This window comes from Artemia franciscana, chromosome 3, assembly GCF_032884065.1.
Source record: "Artemia franciscana chromosome 3, ASM3288406v1, whole genome shotgun sequence".
Lineage (NCBI taxonomy): Eukaryota > Metazoa > Arthropoda > Branchiopoda > Anostraca > Artemiidae > Artemia > Artemia franciscana.
In genome coordinates this window covers 9981863-10003779 of record NC_088865.1, presented here as the reverse complement: position 1 = coordinate 10003779, position 21917 = coordinate 9981863, and the positions used below count along the sequence as shown (strand labels likewise).

The following is a 21917-nucleotide window of genomic DNA, read 5'->3' as shown; positions in this document are numbered from 1 at the left end:
AAGAGGTTTTAAGGAGTTAATCACCCAATTTTTCGATTAGAAAATTCACACCTCAATCTGGAAAAAATTTAAAACTACAAACAAATAAAACCTATCTTAAGTGCTCAATATTTATCAAAATAATCGCTACAAAGACCATTTTTTTTAAGTTATTTTTTCTAGACTTAGGTGCAATAGCCAAGAAATTAGTTGAATTTACACCGTGAAAAGAAAGCCATATCTCAGTTGGAAATTATCTAAACTCAACGCCCAAATAACATATTCTTAATTAAGGAGAACAGACATAATTATATATTCAGGATTAGTTAACGAGGTAAATCACCAGACACAACGTATTGCCATGTTATCAAATTACCATATCTGCAATGTCTCGGGAACAACTTGGTGGATCACGCTGAAGCTTTCACGGAGTGTTGGAGGGCTAAGCGGGCCTCGAAATGTAGCTGGGGAGGAGAGATCACACTTTAGGCCGCCTTTAGGCCTAAATTACACTTTAGGCCGCCCTGGCATTCAAATCTATTTGCGATGAACTAGCAATGCAGATAAAAAGACACTTATCAAACTAGCGGATTAGGGATATATCGGGGACGACTCAAGGGGATCGATTCAAAATTTCAGGGTGAATTGAGACGACAAGTGGACATCAGATTTTCACTTGGTGAGAGGGGGAAGAGGCAAAACAAAAAATACTATATATATATATATATATATATATATATATATATATATATATATATATATATATATATATATATATATATATATATATATATATATATATATATATCCAGGTTATCCAAACAGCGTATCTGAAATATCTCAAAAATGGCTTGCGGGGGGGGGGTCGATTTGAAGCTTTTAGCGTTGGAAGTGGGGCACGACGATCAAAAGTCTGAAACGTTTAACAGAAAAATTTATTGTTAGACTTCATTTCAATTTGTTTTATATTTTACTGTGGCTCTTTACTTCTCTTAGAGAAACTTTCCTTGCGGATTTTTTTAATGAATCTTGGGAAATAAATAGCTGAGCATAGCCTACCCGTGACACCATGTTTCGTACGGTTATAATACCCATAAAACAAATTCAGATACCAGAACCACCTATGGCGCTTATCAACAGTAAATAATCTGAAAATCAAGCAGTTCACAAAAATTTAAATAGGTTGGCAAAAAAAAGCTGTCAGTAGCATTTGCGAAAAGAGTTTGAGTGTTAAGTAGAAAGATAGGATAATCTCCTACAGTTTTATAACAGGTCCAGTAAGAGGTAAAAAGACGGACAAAGGAAGCGACATGTGAAACGGTATCAACACTACGCACATAAGTTTCTATGCAAAGTAGTTATATGCATAGTTACGTTATATTAAGTATAGCCTTTCACGCTTAAACTCCTTTTACACTTGCTTAACACAGATATCGATGAAATCATAAAAATCATAGTCTAAAATCCTCACAATCATTATAATTAATCACAATCATTATAAGCAAACTACAGCGAAGTGTGAAGGAACCGTGACTGCTGATGTGGGGTTACGTCAGGTTCTATTTACATGCAACAAGCTTTCGTCGATCCAGAGATGGCTATTTACAGATTAAAGCGGGAGGGGGAATGAATAACTTCTATCTATTTTAATGTAAGCACCCCTATCTTTAATTTCATAAGACCACATTTATTTTTATGTTAATTCACTGAATTTAATTATTCTTGCTCCAGTAGGTTTAGATATATTTATCTTGTTTGTATGTATGTTTTCCACCCAGTTCAAATTTCATATGTGCGAATGTTTTTAATATGACTTAAATGCTGTGTAATATATAATTATCCTCCTCATCTAAAAATGTATGAATAACAAGGAATAAGTCATGTGATTTTTTTTTTTGCATCAATAGCTTTGAAAAGAACCTGTTGGACTACATTTTTGGTAGAAAAATAAATGTTAAACATCCAAACCATCATAAAACCGCATTCTATCAGTATTCATTTAAGAATATAAAATTTAAAGACTTCCACTTCCAACTTCATTCTGAAATTCTTTGAGATTCATAGCAATGAAGCAAAAAGTTTTACTGCTAATTATAGTCGGAAGTCACCTTTAAACTTTATTCGGCATGGCCCAACTCCACCAGGCTCTATTTAAACATTTAGTCATTATTACCTACCATGATAGCTTTTCACTTTTAAGCAGGCCCTAAAATGTCACTATGCTTGCCAATGATAACCTGATATGACATTAGTCTTTCCATCAATTTCAAACGTCAAGCTCAAAGATAAATGGCGTATCTCCCATTTTTATAACCGTTTCGGATAGATTCCTGAATATTTTGTTTGTAAGACGATTTGAACAAGAAAAGAAAATCGAGAATTCTATGTTTTGAAGCTGAAAATTAAGCACTCAGCTCATTGCTTGCACTATCCTCCAATTTTGCAGGATTTTTCCGAATTTCTTCAAAGAAAATTTGGTCCTCCGACATCTTCCCTATATTTTTCCAAAAGTTAATTTTTGGGGAGATTTTGGAGAATCCAATTTTATTTTCTGGGAAATTAGAGAAACCGCGAAAAATTCGGGGAGAGTTTCCTTCGCTCATTTTATGTTGGTTTTTCACATAAAGAGCAGGACGTTGATAAGCAAGCAGCCCCTTTCATATACGAAGCAATTTCTGTTCGTTTTAAGTTCGTCGATTAAGATCCTATGACTTTTAGGGGGTGTTTCCCCCTATTTTCTAAAATAAGGCAAATTTTCTCAGGTTCGTAACTTTTGATGGACAAGACTAAACTTGATAAAACTTATATATTTATAATCAGCATTAAAATGCGATTCTTTTGATGTAGCTATTGGTATCAAAACTTCATTTTTTAGAGTTTTGGTTACTATTGAGCCGGGTCGCTCCTTACTACAGTTCGTTACCACGAACTGTTTGATAAATTTCTCACTTGCAAAACAGTTTCACCGAATAGTTAATAGTTTGATTTTTAAACACCGAATAGATACCGGATAGTACACAGATACCGATGGACACATACCAAATAGTAAATTTCGTATCAGATTTTCGGGTGTGGGTGTTTTAAGGCCATCGCGGTTTTCCGCCACCCCAGAAATCTTGCATCATCAAGAGGATTAGTTTGGTCAGAATAGACAGGTTATGTTAGTCTATGTTTATGTTTTTGTCTATATCTGTGTCTTAGTCTATATCTATGTCTATTCTGACCAACCTGAATTAAAAAGTGGCGAAAAACAAAAGGTGGCGGAAAACTGCAGTGGCGTTAAAACACTGCTACCGATTTTCTTCGTATACCTGAGAAATCCTTTCTTGTCAATAACAGCCAACTGAACAACTAGTTGTTGTTAATCGTCAAAACTAAGAACAAATTTCATTCTTTTTTTCTGTTGTCAAAATTACTATGTTACAAAACACTACTTAAATGCTTCAGTCGAGTTTGCTCATGAAAATTGTTGATAACTAAGACTAGAAGTGCATTTTAAACGGATTCACGAGTTTAAAAACAAAAGAACGATTAAATAAAAAATATATTAAAAAGATAAGTTCCAAAAAAATTCCGAGGGTGAAGCAAACTTACCATGGGATTGTAATAACGGTGCGTATTTGTCAGGTCTATAATCAGACCTAAATTTCTTATATTTTGGATAGCATGGTCAGGAGTGAAGATTTCGTCTTCTTTCAAAAACTGACACAGTACCTAAAACAGGAAAAGAACATATTAGAGTTTCGGAAAAAAGCACCAATCAGATTCATGTGAAAAATATAAGTCATTATGGGAAAAAGTCGCATAAATCTTGATATTCTGGGGTGGAAGGGCGGCGGGAGAGGATTCCAAAGTTCCAGCTACCTACCTATAAACAAATGTTTCTTGTACAAGACCTGCTAAAAATTATGAAGGCTAAGAGCAAATTTAATCGTCTGGTCGAAGGATTTATCTGTATTTTCTGCAGAGTTGTCCGCATTAGACAGTTGCAATTCTCACAACAACTCCAAGAGGCAGAAAAGTCATAGCCATGCCTACACTGCCTCTTAAAACTTAGCTAGACAAAAATAAAACTCAGTTCAAATTTCCTCAATAGCAGAAACGAGGCGGCACCCACTGTCCACCACTATGTTTATATCTCAGAACGTGTGCCAAACATTTCTACCATGCTTGGCACAGTTCCACCACGCTTGGCAAACTTTCACCACGACCCGCCTAGTGTACGTTATTTTTGAAAGTGGTTTCCCCCTCGTGCAGAGACATACAAACTTTTCCAATTCCTGGGCGGATCATGCTTGATAAATGAATCGTTGGCAGCCGCAAAAATGGAAAAAAAAACATTAATGTACAGTAAAATGTAAATGTACGATCATACGATAAGATTGTATGATAATAATTATACGATCCTGATTTTCATACCGCTGCTCCAAATAATTTGGAAGTAGCTCCCTAAAAAACTTATTTTTATACCGTTACTTCCCTGTGATTATGCGATGGAGAATGGCACATATGTCTTCCACATTGCTTCAATAATAACTTCCAATAAAGTGCTAAAACCCATAGAGGCTGGTGACATCTGTGATGAGTCCTGCTTGATAAGATATTGCCATTTTTTTGTAATTGAATCTTCTTTTGGATTGGCCCTGTCGTCCAAAATTTACACTTATTTTTGGCGTCAATTCATAGAAATTAGGAGGAATATATTTTTCAAAGTCAAGGGGAGGTACTTTAGCTTTTTTAAACTTTGTTCAATGAAAACACAAACAAAAAGATATTCTTAGAAACATAGAGGGCGATCGGCAAAAATATTGGGGGGGGGGGTACCCCTCACATAGCACGCACTGCTGGTGTATATAGCACGCATTGTACGCACTATGGGTGTATTAGTTTTGGGCTCTTTTCCAAGGTTCTCAACAAACTTCTATGGGTATACACTAATTCATATGCATGTTTGTACTTGAATCAATAAATGAAGGAGCCTTTCCTTCTTTTCGATATTTCCTTTAAACATATTTTTCCACATTATATCAGTTTTTTTCGCTTTTCCTCTTTTATAAAATGTGGGTTCGTTTAATTTTTTCCCCTTTCCCAGATATTGATAATTAATTCCAAACAAAATACATATATCAAATAATTTGCTAAAAAAAAACGTAGTACATAATGTTGTGCTACACTAAAATTACGCAACACCTTAAAATTTCCCCAAGAGATAATATTTTCCATAAGAACAAGAGCTAAGAGCTCTTTTGACGCTCTTGTGAATAAGGCACTTGTGACGAGGTCGGAAGAGCCAAGAGCTCATATGGCATGAGCTCTAGCAAAATTTTAAGAATCAATAGATTGCTTTATAAAGAAAATGAGAGGCTTAATGCCGGTCGGGATTAAAAATAAGAGCTCTGAGTCACGAGGTTCTTCTAAATGTCAACATACATTAAGATCCGATCACCGATTCGTAAGTTAAAAATACCTCAATTTTTCTAATTTTTCCTCTCCCTTCAGCCCCCCAGATAGTCGAATCAGGGACAACAACTTTATGAAGTCAATTTGTGCAGCTCCCTGACACACCTACCAATTTTCATCGTCCTAGCACATCCAGAAGCACCAAACTCGCCAAAGCACTGAATTCCACCCCCTAACTCCCCCAGAGAGAGCGGATCCAGTCCGGTAACGTCAATCACGAATCTACGACATTCATAAGCGTTCTCCAAGATTTCCGGTTTCCCCCTCCAGCTCTGCCCAATCTCAATAGATCTGGTCGGGTTTTGAAATAAGAGCTCTGAGACATGAGGTCCTTCTAAATATCAAATTTCATTAAGATCCGGTCACCCGTTCTTAAGTCAAAAATACCTCAATTTTTCTAATTTTTCCAAATTAACAACCCGCAGCTCCCCCAAAGAGAACGGATCCATTCCAATTATGTCAATCACGTATCTATAACTTGCGCATATTCTTCCCATCAAGTTTCATTCCGATCTCTCCACTCTAAGCGTTTTCCAAGATTTCCGGTTTCCAAGATTTCCGGTTTCCCCCTCCAACTCCCCCCCACTGTCACTGGATCTAGTCGGAATATAAAATGAGAGTTCTAAAACACAAGATCCTTTTCAATATCAAATTTCATTAAGATCTGAACGCCCGTTAGTCAGTTACAAATACCTCATTTTTTCTAATTTTTCCGAATTACTCCCCACCAACTCCACCAAAGAGAGCAGATACGGTCCGGTTATGTCAGTCATTTATCTTGGACTTGTGATTATTCTTCCCACCAAGTTTCATCCTGATCTCCCCCGTTTAAGCGTTTTCCAAGATTTCCGGCCCCCTCCCACAACGACACTGGATCCGGTCGGAATTTAAAATGAAAGATCTGAATTACGAGGTCCTTCTAAATATGAAATCTCATGAAGATCCGATCATTTCTTCGTAAGTTAAAAATACCTCATTTTTTAATGTTTTAGAATTGACCCCCCCCCCAACTCCCCCTAAAGAGAGCAGATCCGTTCCGGTTATGTCAATCACGTGTCTAGGACTTGTGCTTATTTTTCCCATCAAGTTTCATCCCGATCCCTCCACTCTAAGCGTTTTCCAAAATTTTAGGTCCCCCCCAAATCCCCCCAATGTCATCAGGATTCGGTCGGGATTTAAAATAAGAGCTCTGAGACACGATTTCCTTCCAAATATCAAGTTTTATTAAGATCTGATTGCTCCTTCGTAAGTTAAAAATACCTCATATTTTTCTAATTTTTCAGAATTATCCCTCCTCCCCCCAGCTCCCCCAAAGACAGCGGATCCATTCCGGTTATGCCAATCACGCATCTAGGACTTGTGATTATTTTTGTCACCAACTTTCATCCTGATCCCTCGGCTCTATGCGTTTTCCAAGATTTTAGGCTCCCCCCCAACTCCCCCTAATGTCACCGGATACGGTCGGGATTTAAAATGAGAGCTCTGAGACACGATATTCTTCGAAACATCAAACTTCAATAAGATCCGATCACTCCTACATAAGTTAAAAATAGCTCATTTTTCTAATTTTTCAGAATTAGCCCTCCCCCCGACTCCCCCAAAGATAGCAGATCCGTTCCGGTTATTCACTCACGTATCTAGGACTTGTGCTTATTCTCCCCACCAAGTTTCATCCCGATCCCTCCACTCTAAGCGTTTTCCAAGATTTTAGGTTTCCCCACCCCAATTCCCGCAATGTTACCTGATCCGGTCGGGATTTAAAACAAGAGCTCTGAGACACGATATGCTTCCGAAAATCAAATTTCATTAAGAGCTGATCACCCGCTCGTAAGTTATAAATACCTCCTTTTTTTCTAATTTTTCCAATTGAACCGTTAATACCAAGTGCCATAAAAACTCAACAAAACGATGTGGATAACGGTTTATTTTTATTATTATTGTTAAGACAGTAAAATAAACGTGAAAAAATTGAAATATAAAGTGAGTTAGAAGAGGCAGCAGGGTTATCAACTTGCAGGGTTATCAAATGCCCTCCAGACAGTTCCATCCTCGCTGAAAATTCCCCCTCCCTGTAAAATTGCTTACGGGCGATTCAGCCTGAAAAATTCTCCTAATTATTCTTTAATTTGAATAAGACCTTAATCTCTAATCAGTTTCTCGATCACTCCAGAAATACCCCCTTCCGTGGAAATCATTTCCCAGAAATCAAAACACGCGGAAAATACCCCGCAGATAATTCCGCCGGAACATCTCTACATGACGAATTGGCAGAAACCAAAATACTTCCGGGCCGGCACTGATGTTTTCAATAATTTAGTATTTGTTATTAGAATATTTATAATATTAAATGAGATATGATGAGACGTACATTTATTAAAAAAGGAAACAAACACTATTCACCATCCGCCTACCAAAGAGGCGATAAGCTTGGAAGGGCAAGCGAGGTGATCACCCTCAACTAATAATTTACATCGCGCTACTCAACACAAAAGAAACTCAACTGACGAAGGAAGAAAGGAAAAAAGAGACAGAAGAAAAGACAAGAAGAAGGCATAAAAAAATAACAGTAAAAAAATCAGGGAAATGCCTTGAACAGAATGATAACCTGGAGCGGACTTCACATCAAAATTCACAACAATGCTACTACTGCTAATATTGACACCTCATCGCAGCACTAAACTGCCTGAGGCCATTGAAAAATTTGGGCTATATATTTGCGCATTAGAGGGGGGGGGGATAAAGTATACCGGGTCTGCATTTAAAGTGTGTTAGGTACAATTATTATGCATATTATGAAGCAAGAATTGTTTTCTGACTTCAACTGTTCAAATACTTTACCCCCCCCCCTTATGTGCAAATATATAGCCCAAATTATATATATTTTCCATCTATTCTGTCACTTGTCTTTGTCTTGTCTTGCGCTAAGCTGAAAGAAACTAACGAAGACACTGGTTTGCTCTCGAGAAATAGAGAACATGTTCGCCTAGAACCACAAGGAGGATATCCCCTCCACAATATTTCACTCTTCACACTAACGTTATTTAAAATTTTCAAAAAGCTTCTTATTCTAATTTAACAAAGCTTGTATTTCACTTGTTGTTCGTAAAGGATAGGGATACAAAGTCATACTTAACATAAAGAGCGAAGTATTTAAGAGGAGGCATCCACATTCCACCACTGAAAATTCTCCAGAAAAAATTTGCCTCCCCTAAAAATGTCTGTTTACTTACCAATAAGAAACGCTATGCGCAATGGGCTTTTCTTTTTGAATTAAATAAAAAACAAGTTTTTTTTTATGTGAAGGGGGTTTTCTCCTCAACGCCTAGCTCGTTACACAACAGTTTGACTCTTTGTCACAACTCTACTTTAAAAAACAATGAAAACTTTAGCGTAAAGAGCGAGGCGTTGAGGAGGAAGTTTCCTCTTTTATACACGGAATAATTTCTGTTCGTTTTAAGTTTTAATGTCGCCCCTTACTTTCAGTAAAAAAAAAAAACTTTCTTTTATTTAGTTTCTGAACGATATTCAACTAATGCAGGTTCGAATTGGGCTCGCCATACATGAAAAATAAAAACAAAATTTGCATATTAATTTTGGAAGATTCATTCCGTATATGAAGGGTTATTCTCTCCCTTGCTTTTATATTGTTCTTATAAGTGTTATTACCTTGTTCTTTACATTAAAGCTGTTAGAACTTTTATAAAGCTTCCTATTCTAATGAAAGATGTGGGTGTTTTCAGACCACCACGGTTTTCCGCCACACAGGAAATCTTGCATCATTAAGAGATTTCGTTGGGTCGGAATAGACAGGAGAGGTTAGTCGGTCTATTTCTATTTCTATGTCTGTTCTTATGTCCATGTCTATATCTATGTCTATTCTGACTTACCTGAACTAAAAAGTGGCGGAAAACTGCACTGGTGTTAAAACGATGCTACCAAATTGAATAACCCCCCGTTTCCTGAAAATTATTCAATTGTTCCTGAAAACCCTCTCCCGATCTTCTATGACCATTATTTCAATACAATCCCCCCTGTGAATAAAGAACAAAAAACAAAAACAAATAAACAAGCATCCGTGATCTGTCTTCTGGCGAAAATAGCCAAATCCCACCTATTTTAAAAATCGGGTAAATTTTCCCGGGCCCGTGACTTTTGATGGGCAAAACTAAACTTTTTGAATCTTCTATATCCAAATTCAGCATAATAATTTGATTCTTTTGATGTATCTATCGATATTAAAATCCGATTTTTAGAGTTTTTGTTACTATTGAGCCGAGTCGCTCGTTAGGCTACAGTTTGTTACAAAAAACTGTTTGACTGTCGTCGTTGCTATACATATTATTTTTTCATCAATTTATATATGGTAATATTCTTGTCAATTCGGTTTCTCTACATAAGCATGACCAGATCCTTAAACGAATCTCTAAATGATACGGTAAATAATTAATGGATACGTAATAGTATAAATATAATAATATTATATGTAATGACTATATTATTAGATGACTATATTATAATATGACTATATTATATTATTATAATAGATAATAATATAACATAAATATTATTAGAATATGAATATAGAAACAATGTTAATAAATTAGAGTGTAAATAAATGATTAATAGCAATTAATGATTTCAAAGTAAGAAGGCAACATTTCGTTAAACTAATTAAAATCTAACCTGCATTAGGCTGGGCTTTTATTACCTGGAATATACAAATCAAACTCAAAACGTACAAAAATATTTTACTATCGTAGCATAAATGAAGCCCAAAACGAACATACACTCAAACAAGAGCTAGGAACTCATATGGCACTTGTGACGAGGTCGGAAGAGCCAAGAGCTCATATGGCATGAGCTCAAGCAGAATTCTAAGAATCAATAGATTGTTTTAAAAGGAAAATCAGAGGCTTAATGCCGGCCAGGATTTAAAATAAGAGCTCTGAGACATAAGGTCCTTCTAAATATCAAAATTCATTCAGATCTGATCACACAATCGAGTGTTAAAAATACTCTATTTTTTCTAGTTTTGTATCTCCTTTCAGCCCTTCAGATGGTCGAATCAGGGAAAACCACTTTATCAAGTCAATTTGTGCAGGTCTCTGACACACCTACCAATTTTCGTCGTCCTAGCACATCCAGAAACACCAAACGTGACAAAGCATTGGACCCCCTAACTCCCCCAAAGAGAGCAGATCTAGTCCGCTTACCCCAATCACGTATCTAAGACATTTGCTTATTCTGCCAACCGAGTTTCATCCCGATCTCTCCACTCTAAGCGTTTTCCAAGATTTCCGGTTTCCAAGATTTCTGTTTCCCCCTACAGCCCCCTATGTCCCCAGATCCGATTCGAATTGAAAATGAAGCATTTGAGACATAAGATCCTTCTATATATCAAGTTTCATTAAGATCCGATCACCCATTCGCAAGATAAAGATACCTCAATTTTCACATTTTCCAAGATTTCCGGTTTCCTCCTCAAACTCTCCCCAATGTCACTAGATCTGGTCGGGATTTAGAATAAGAGCTTTGAAGCATAAGATCCTTCTAAATATCAAATTTCATTAAGATCTGAATACCCGTTCGTAAGTTACAAATCCCTCAATTTTTCTAATTTTTCCAAATTACCCTCCCCCAACTCCCCAAAGAGAGCGGATGCGTTCCGGTTATGTCAATCACGCAACTTAGACTTCCCAAAAAGTTTCATCCCAATCCCCCCCACTCGCGTTTTCCAAGATTTTAGGTTTCCCCCTTCAACTCCCTCCAATGTCACCAGATCCGGTCAGGATTTACAATTAGCGCTCTGAGATGCGATATCCTTCTAAATATAAAATTTCATTAAGATCCGATCACCCGTTCGTAACTTAAAAATATCTCATTTTTTAATTTTTCCGAATCAACCGTCACCCCCCACTCTCCCCCCAGATGGTCGAATCGGGGTAAAGACTATTTCTAATTCAATCTGGTCTGGTCCCTGATACGCCTACGAAATTTCACCGTCCTAGCTTATCTGGAAGTGACTAAACTAGCAACACCGGGCCAGACAGAATTTGCGATCACTATATGTCACTTGGTTAATACCAAGTGCCATAAAACAATCGTTGCGAAGAAACATACAACATGTACAAACATAAATGAATAAATAAACCTTAAAACGAATAAAGTTTTAATTAAATTTGAGAATCAAGATTGAAACGAACAAAAATCAATTCAAGGCAGAGTATAGGTACCGCCTCCTTCCCTAACTGTAAAAGTCTAAAACCTACAGCTTCATCGGTGCTTTATTACAAACATTTTCTTACATACACATTACAATATTGAAAATAAAAAAATTAAATTACAAAAATAAAAAAATTAGTTTAATTTAGTAAAAATTTAGTGAAATTTAGTTAGCTACGCCTCCTTTCCTAACTTTAAAAATCTAAAACCTACTGCGTCATTAGCGCTTCACTGAAAGTGAATTATATTACAAATATTTTCTTTTCCAGTTATTACAGCATTGAAATGAAAATACATGTTACACCGTTCAAATTTTACTTATTCAATTTTATTTATTATAAGAAGAATTTAATTTTTCAATTTTATTTATTCAACTAGCATTAAACCTTCAGCCTCCTTACAGTATATTAAAGGATAAATGCATATTATATTTGCTCAATACCTTGTGACAATTACATGTTTCTCCTTGTACAATATTAAATGAAAAAACAGGTTTTTTTTAACTGAAAGTAAGGAGCGACATTAAAAATTAAAACGCACAGAAATTACTTCGTATATGAAAGGGGCTGCTTCCTCATCAACGCCCTCTCTTTATGCTAAACTCTGACTCTTTCTCTTAACTCTACTTTTTACAACAGTAAAAAACCTTGTGCTTTACTGAAAACAAAATTCCTTTGAAATGTTTACAGTTTTCTTAGTTTCATAAATAAAAATTATTAAAACTGTAAAGAATAAATATCAGTACATGTCAATTAAACTGACAGTCCACGGTCTTTTGTTGTTTATTTATTGTTGTTGTTTTTTTTCTTTAGGAAAGTGTTCTGGTCTTGAGAAGGTTTGGCGGTTATCAGCCCTATAAATGGTAATTTCTGTTCGTTTTGAGTTTCATTTATTTATTGATAGTGATTTGTGGTAGTTTTACACTTGGAAGATTATTTGACTTAATTTTTACTCATTCTTGGCTTAACGGTCTTTACTTTTCTTTGAAAAACTTGTTTTCTGGAAAAAGTTTTTAAATTAATATTATTAAAACATACATTGACTTTATGGAGGGCGGGCGGGTTCAGGCCTGTAGACCCTCCCCCACAATCTAAAAATTGCAATTTTACTTAATTTTTAATTTTTCATACCACCTGTTTTGTGGTCTTTTCCCTCTTTCCCAAAATAAATACCTCCCTATCTGTTACTCTGACAGATAATAAACGCTAACGTATAAAACACGCCATTAAAGTTGGATAATTCAAATCTACCTATCCGAAAGAAGAAGAAAAATAGTGAAACGGTAGCTTGATAAAGATCTGGGAGACATTTAAGCAGCAATTAGAATCAGAAGTACCGATTCATGGTATAAACTCGTCTCGTTTGTATCTTGAAAGCGGTAAATGAAGAAAAAACTGACTCGTTTGCTAGTCGGTAATTTTAGGAATTGAGAGGAAAAAAAGGGATAAAAATCATGACAGGTAATGCGAAGGTAAAGGTGAAATAAAAAAGGTCCATCCGTTGAAAAGATGGGTGTTGGGCTGTTTAATTGCAGAGACTAGATTTACGTCACATGACAATTTTTCTGTACCAAAAACTATAAAAATCCCATGAGCGGTCCGGTCAAGCGATAGGAATTCAATTCTCGCGCGAGTCAACTGTCGCCCGAGACACGGCAGGTGGCGTTCGGACGTCATGTTGAGCTGTTTAAACAAACGCGACCGGAAAATCAATTGGTCTCTATGCAAACATATTTAGCATAAGACATTATGTGGTCGGACTGCCTTTAGGTCTCGCAATGCAATTAATTGATAATTGAAAATCCAAGAGAACCATAGCTTACAAATATGCTTTATTAAGCCTAAATTTACATTTGGAGAGCAATCGAGTGGCTGTCATACGATTCATCGACTGGGTTTATCAATGTCGAGGGAAGAAATCGGGGGCAACCACAAGTAAAGACAGAGAACTAAAAGTTGACAAAAAGTGCTGAATTTCGCAACATTCAAAACTAATATGATGCTTTCCTGGACGAAAGGCATTTATTTTCAAATCGCATGTCCCTGACAAACTTTTCGAGGAGTTACTCTCTCAGAAATCATATGCACCAGGTGACGCGTGCCAAGCGTTTTGGGAAGCGTGGCCAGCGTTTTGAAAACTGTGCCAAGCGTGATAGAACCCGTAGCATTCCGGAATATGCATTAGGTGTCGGGAAGGCAACGCCCCCTCGGAACATTTTGGAATTCCCCCCTTGAGGGAAGTGCACGTTGGAGGCTTTGTCAGTTATGAATATATTGGTAAATCTAAACGCCAAATTTTAAACACATAGAAGTTTGAACAATTGCGTTTTCAATTGACAAAAGAAAATATCGTCTTCATCAAAAACGAAACATCATATCAGGGAATAATTTCGTTGGCATACTACAGGAATTTATAAAAAGTTGTAAAAAAAAAACTTAAAAATGAACAACTTGAAAACGAGAGGGACTGCAACCCACAGGGCAGCATTTACAGAGGCACTTCTGAAGAGACACAAACATGAAGAAATCATGTATACAGAGTGGTTTGTGGCAAGCGCAGTAGAAGCGTGGGGGAGCTGTACCAAGCATGGCAGAAACTATGTTAAGCGTGGCAAAAACTATGTCAAGCGTGGCGAAAACTATGCCAAGCGTGGCGGAAACTCTGCCAGATGAGGTGGAACTGTTCGGCACTCGTGACGTTCTGAGAAATACAAAGGTAGCAAGAATGAATACCCCACCGGGCACTTCTTGCTTTGTATAATTAGTACGTAACGGACACTTGATACCAATGAGTATATCATAGGAATCGACTTTTTATGCCAATTTGAAATATACAAATTTCATTAGTTTGGTGTAGTTTTGGTGTTACCCATCAAAGGTTACGAACCTGAGAAAATTTGCCTTTTTTTCGAAAAAAGGAAGAAACACCCCCTAAACGTCATGGAATCTAGATCAAAATGACGCCATCAGATTCAACGTACCAGAGAACCATATTGTAGAAGTTTCAAGCTCCTATCTGCAAAAATATGGAATTTTTCAATTTTTGCCAGAAGATAGATCATGGATGCGTGTTTATTTATTATTTTTTTCCAGGGGTGACCGTACTGAAATAATGTTCCTAGAAGATCGGGGGAGGGTGCATTCGAATGGAAACTAAAATTTCTAGTACCCTTTTTAAGTGACCAAAATTATCTAATCAAAACTCTGAGATAGCCATTTTGTTCAGTAAAGTTGAAAAATCAAATAACAATGTCTTTAGGGTTAAAATGACTCCCCCCCACAGTCTGTGAAGAGAGGCCTGTAGGTTATGAAATTTACCCATTGTTTACGTATAGTATTTGTTATTAGGAAGTATACAGATATTTTTCGGGAAGGAGGGGGTGGGGGAGTTGTACTTGGGGTGGATTTCTGTTGTTGAAATATTCCTTTGGGAGGGAAATTTCTGGGGGGCGAATATTCCAGGGAAAATATTACAGGGGGAGGATTTGCCAGAATTACTCTACCATATTCATTTTAATTGTTTACAATCTCTTTGTCAAATTTTTCAAGTGGATACATTCCGGGGGAATTATCCAGTGCTATTCTGCGCGTGTTTTGATTTTCGAGAAATTATTTCCAAGGATGGGTGAATTTCTGGAGTGATCGAGAAACCGATTAGAAATTAAAGTCTTAATCAAATGAAAGAATGCTAAGAAGAATTATTCAGGCTGAATCATCCGCAAGCAATTTTACAGGAAGGGGGATTTTCAGCGAGGATGGAACTGCCTGGAAGGAATTTGACGGGGGTGGTGCACTTTACGTTTGGTGAAATTCCCACGGAGGAATTTTCCGTGAGGAGAAGGGGTATATTTCATAGAGGGTGAGCCAGGTTTACTGGTGTTACTTGAAAAACGATCAGAAAGTATTCCTTACATGCAGGGCTGCCCCCTTCTCAATACCTTGCTCTTTACACTCAAGTTTGACTGTTTGCCCCCCTCCCAATTTTTTTAAAAGCGTCTACTGAATACGGGGACCATTTAATTAGAATAGAAAGCTATTAAAAGCGCTAACAGCTTTAACGCAAAGACTAAGGTGAGGAGTGGACAACCCTTGTTATACAGAATAAATCTTCCAAGATTAACACGCGAAGTCTGTTTTAGTTTTTCGTGTACAAAGAGCCAAATTCGAACCTGCAGTAGTTGAACTGCTTTTTTTAAAAAGACAAATTGATGAATTATACCAAAAATACAACTTATGGAAAATATTTTTTGTGAAAATAAAATTTTCTTTTTACTACCAAAGCTTTACTACAAAGCACGTTAGAACGAAATTTAAAATAAATTTGGACAACAGGATCGTCCATAACAAATTCTGCATGGGATATGCTGGGATCTTTGGCTATTTTTTTAAGCTGTGAAACCCACAATTACTTTAAATGGATTTGTGAATATTTTGCATGAAAACAGGAAATTGCTGCTTATTATAAAACTGCAATTTTTTTTTGCAAACCAATTTTTCAAACTTTTTTTAATGTTTGTTACTATTGGCCGTGGTTTTTTCTTTATTAGTTGGCTGCTGTCGGTGCCACCATTACAGAGAATAGGGATCTACAAACAAACAAACCAAACAAAAGCTGAACACTAGTCTTGACTTACTTTTTACCCAATCAAACAACTTGCAGTTAAAAGCTAATTCCTTTAATTCAAGAACAACTGAATATTACTTTGCTATGTGATTGAGCAGACAAACACAAAAACATGAAATTGCATTCCTTCTGAAAGATTGTTATCGTCAAGCCTTAGGAAAAACGATTGAAAATTAAAATTAATATTAAAAGAGCTAATTGAATTTTCACAAAACCAACATAGACGTATCATTTTTGACAGAGAGATGACACTTCGGCACTTTTGAGTCAATCAGCCTACCGCCTAGATGTGTCGAAGCCATCAAAGGCCATGCCATATTCACTGATGCTAAAATCATGTCACTATGGCATGCAAAAAATTCTATTATCCTCCGCAGAATCGGACGTTGCAATCTGCAATAACAGGCTTTCATCACTCCATCCAAACCTACTTAGCCAAGAATCAACCCTACCTCGCACCGGAAGGCTGTATCGTACAGTTCAACAAGCTGGGAGTTGTGCCCCAGAGACAAAGAACTAACTTGAAAAGTTATTGCAAATAAAAAAACTTCAGTTCTGTGTACTTATAGATAGCACAATACAATACTCACACGAGCATAAAAAAAGGCACAGTAGCATCTACTGTTTCGTAAGGATTGGGGGATAAATATTTCACCTTTTTTCCAACAGCATAAAACTCGAACTCCCCTTACCTTCAAACTCACACTTTTGTTCTTTGCAATCACACTTGATATCCGTCACAAAACAAAAATAAAAATAGGTTTTTAAGAAGCAGAGTCATTTATCACTCCAGAAATTAAGTTTTCCAGAAGTAGTCCAGAAAATGATTCGCAAAAATAAGCTCATAGCATTCAAACACACTTTCTTTTTACTTGGAAGTGCAGAACAGTAAATTTTCTTTTTGGCTTTAAGTAGTGTCAAAATGGACCGAAATTAGAAAGGTTAATTTCAGTACACAAGTGCAAATTCCTTAAATGGAATTGTGAAATTGTGGTTATGCCTTTGTAAGACCAGTAACTAGAGATTGCTAGACAATTTTAAGGTTTCCCCACCCTTGGTATACTTCTGCCACCCAGCTCCTTCGGTAAAAATCGCTCTTTACGCTAAAGCTTTTAATTGTTTTAAAAAATAGAATTGTGGCAAAGAGTCAAACTTTAGCGTAAAGAGAGAGGGATTTCGGAGGGGACAACCCATTTCATATACGGAGTAATTTCTGTTCGTTTTAAGTTTTAATGTCGCTCCTTACTTTCAGCTAAAAAAATTTAGTTTTTTTTATTTAATTTCTGAACGTTTTTGAATTAATGCATGTTTGGTTTGGGCTCTCCGCACATAAATTATTAAAATGAAATTTGTATATTAATTCTTTTTTGGCTAAATGGCTTTCTCTTAGTTTTGATCAGACGATTTTGAGAAATAAGGGGTGGAGAAGGAGGCCTAGTTGCCCTTCAATTTTTCGGTTACTTAAAACTGCAACTAAAACTTTTAATTTTTAACGAATGTTTTTATTAGTAAAAAATATACGTAACTTAAGAATTAACTTACGTAACAAACTTTCTTAATCTTATATTTTTATTATGTATACGAGGGGGTTTGTACCCTCATTAATACCTCGCTCTTTACACTAAATCGTAAGTTTTGTCCCAATTCTTTAAGAATGACCCCTGAATCAGAAAGGCCGTAGAATAAATAGTTGAAATAACTAAAAATACTTTAGCATAAAGAGAGAGGTATTTATCTCCTCCTAAATACCTCGCTCTTTATGCTAAAGTATTTTTAGAACCCCTCATATGCGTAATAATCTCTGTTCGTTTTAAGTTTCAAGGCTATTCCATCCTTTCAATTGAAAAAACGTTTTCATGTTTATTTTTCATTGTTTTCTTATAGTAATGCTAGAAAATCCTGCGCCCTTTTCATTGAATTTTTCTTCCCCCATGGCAGATTCCTCCAAGGAAAGATCCTCCAACATAGTCCCCTCCCCTCAGCCCCACCCCCAAACAAAATGAAACCCCCCTGAAAACGTCTGTACACTTCCCAATAACCATTACTATATGTAAACACTGGTCAACGTTTGTAACTTGCAGCCCCTCCCCCAGGGATTGTGGGGGAGTAAGTCATTCCCAAAGACATAGTTATTATCGTTTTCGACTATGCTGAACAAAATGGCTATCTCAAAATTTTGATTTGTTGACTTTGGGAAAAAATGACCGTGGGAGGGGGCCTAGATGCCCTCCAATTTTCTTGGTCACTTAAAAAGGGCACTAGAACTTTTCATTTCCGTTAGAATGAGCCCTCTTGCGACATTCTAGGACCACTTGGTCGATACGATGAGCCCTGGGGAAAAGAAAAAACAAACAAATAAACACGCACCCGTGATTTGTCTTCTGGCAAAAAATACAAAATTCCACATTTTTGTAGATAGGAGCTTGAAACTTCTACAGTAGGGTTCTCTGATACGCTGAATCTGATGATTTCATTTTCGTTAAGATTCTGAGACTTTTAGGGGGTTTCCCCCCTATTTTCTTAAATAAGGCAAATTTTCTCAGGCTCGTAACTTTTGATGGGTAAGACTAAACTTGATGAAACTTATATATTTAAGATCAGCATTAAAATGCGGTTCTTTTGATGTAGCTATTGATATCAAAATTCAATTTTTTTTTAGTTTTGGTTATTATTGAGCCGGGTCGCTCCTTACCCGAAAGTAAGGGGCAATATTATGAATTAAAACGAATCGACTCAACACCTGACTCTTTACGCTAAAGTTTTTTAGTATTTTGAAAAACTTCTGATTGTTTAATTAAAGGAACATAGAAATAACATAGTTTCAGGAGTCATTCTATTTTTTTATTAAAAAAATGGGAAAAAATTGGGACAGAATTCAAACTTTAGCGTAAAAATCGAGGTGTTGAGGAGGAGTAACCCCCCTCATATACGTCATAATTTCTGTTCGTTTTAAGTTTCAATGTTGCTCCTTACTTTCGGTTGATGAAACTTGTTTTCTTATTTAATTTTTGATCGTTTTTAAAATAATACCAGGAAATCTGGCTATTCCTCTACGTAAAAATTCCTCCTCCACACGGATTTATTCTCTAGATAATTCAACCCTGGTGAAAATTTATCCCAGACACTTACCCTTAACATCTCCACGCGTAAAATTCAGTCGGCAAAGAGAAAGCAAGACAGAAGTAGAATTTGGTACCAGAATTCTGGCAAATTTCTCCAGTGTGAAATTTTCCCTGAGAAATTCACCCCCTGAATACTTCCCTCCCCACGGAGAATTATCCCCGTGTAAAATCCCACCAGTAGAACATTCACCCCCCTCACCCGATAAATGGTCACCACGTAAACAATGGTCAAATTTTGCAACTTAAATAACTTTTCCCATGAGCTGAGGGGGTCATGACAACACAAAAGACATACTAATTCGGCCTTTCAACTATGTTGAGCAAAAGGGCTATCTTTTTAATAGGACGATCTTGAGAAAAGGGGGAGCGGGAGGGAGCCTAGTTGCCCTACCATTTTTGGTCGCTTAAAAAGGGCAGTGGAACTTTTAATTTCCGTTCAAATGAACCCTCTCAAGATATTCTAGGACCACTGGGTCCACATTTTTGCAAATAGGAGCTTGAAACATCTACAGTAGGGTTCTCTGATACGTTGAATCTGATAGTGTGATTTTCTTTAAGATTCTGCGACGTTTAGGGGATGTTTTTCCTTTTTTCGAAAAAAAGGCAATTTTCTCAGGCTCGTAACCTTTGATGGGTAAGGCCAAATTTAATGAAACTAACATATTTGAAAATAGCATAAAAGGCCGATTTTTTTATATATCAGTTGGTATCAAAATTCCGTTTTTAGAGTTTCAGTTACTATTGAGCCGGGTCGTTCATTACCTAAAGTTCGTTACCACGAACTGTGTGATTGCTATGAAAGAAAATCTGATATAATCCAATGCTACAATATGTTGTTGGCAATATAAAAACCACCGTTTTTCTGCTTTGAAAAAAATGCTCAATAGTTCAGCTGTATAATCCAAAAGGTTTTATGTGACACTATCTTCCATGTTTTTTAAAGCCCAATGTGGTTGAGTTGAATTTTTGTATCTGACGTTTCCTAACAAGTTCCCTCCACCTTTGTAAGTTTCCAAGATATAGTAATTTCTTTTTCAGAAGGCAATTTGACTAATTCCATGCTAAAAAAAAGTCGAAGATTGTATGCTAGTTGCTTTCCAGTAACATTGTATAAGGGTAATTTTATGCTTTTGTTTGAGGGGGGGGGGTGAATAGAAAATAAGCTTTACAAAAAATGTGGTTTGATCCTACAGTTTAAAGTAGTAATGAAAGAAGAGTTAAGGGGGTAAAGTCATGGTTTACGGATGACATTTTGCCAAGAATTGGGCTTTCTGGCAATCAAATTGAGGCCAAACAAAAATCCTCAAATGGGACAGGAAGATGTCATAAGAAAAGATTTGAAGAGAGTAGGAATTCCATTGTATATATTTGGGAACAGTAGCTCTTAACCAACGGGGATGCAAGGAGGCTTTGGGGAGCTGTGCTGGATGACACGATGAGTTGCCAGCATTTCCGAAGTACTAACAGCCGTGATGGCTTTAGACGGTGTGGTGCTGCGATAACTCGTTAGTATTAGCATAGTAAAACTTTAAAATGGACACTATAAGGTTAGTCCACTAGCATTAAAAAAAACAACGAATCGACAGGTCCCAACCATTTTTACAATACCTGAAAATGCATTATCTCTCGCTTCTCGATTCCAGAAATAATTGCAGACAACAAAGCTCTGGATACCTTGAGCGTTTTGCTGCGTCTTAAACGCAGGAATAATTGTTCTGAACCAGTACAGTTTGAACTGATAGTTAAACGCTCCTAAACCGAATTTCATTTCGTTTAACCTCATTTGCGGAACTACTTGTCTAGTAGCTTATCCCCTTTTGAATCAATCACAGCTCAATTGAAGAATTAGCAAATAAACTGACTGAAATCCGGAAGAAAATGTATATTTTCTGAGCATTAAAGGACAGGCAAGTATGCTGGATTTATTTCAGGGGAAGTTGCACAGACATTTTAAAAACAAGAGCTAAGAGCTCATATGGCACTTGTGACGAGGTCGGAAGAGCCGAGAGCTCATATGGTACGAGGTCGGAAGAGCCAAGAGCCAAGAGCTCATTTGGACGAAGTCGGAAGAGCCGAGAGCTCATATGGTACGAGGTCGGAAGAGCCAAGAGCCAAGAGCTCATTTGGCACTTGTTAGAAGGTCAGAACCTAAAGTTAAACTTTATAGCACAAGATCCTTCTAAATATCAAATTTCATTAAGATCTGGTCACCCTTTCGTAAGTTACAAATACCTCAATTTTCAAAATTACCTCCCCCCTCCAAATTCCACCGAAGAGAGCAGATCCGTTCCAGTTATGTCAGTCACGTATCTTAGACAGGTTTCTATTCTTTCCATCCAGTTTCATCCTGATCTCACCGCTTTAAGTATTTTCTAAGATTTCCGGTCCCCCCAACTGCCCCCCCCCCAATTACGTTTGATCCGGTTGAGATTTAAAATAAGATATCAGAGTTACGAAGTCCTTCTAAATATGAAGTTTCATGAAGATCCGATCACTCCTTCGTAAGTTAAA

The 21917-nt window shown here is 36.7% G+C and overlaps 1 protein-coding gene across 1 annotated transcript in view; it reads right to left on the bottom strand.

Annotated features, from left to right (window-relative positions):
- The window catches only part of LOC136024862 (RNA/RNP complex-1-interacting phosphatase-like), a 144396-nt gene that overhangs the window by 66459 nt on the left and 56020 nt on the right, over positions 1-21917 (bottom strand). The window contains exon 3 of the mRNA XM_065700377.1: positions 3574-3693. Within this exon, the coding sequence (XP_065556449.1) occupies positions 3574-3693 (120 nt within the window). The remainder of the gene's footprint in view (positions 1-3573; positions 3694-21917) is intronic.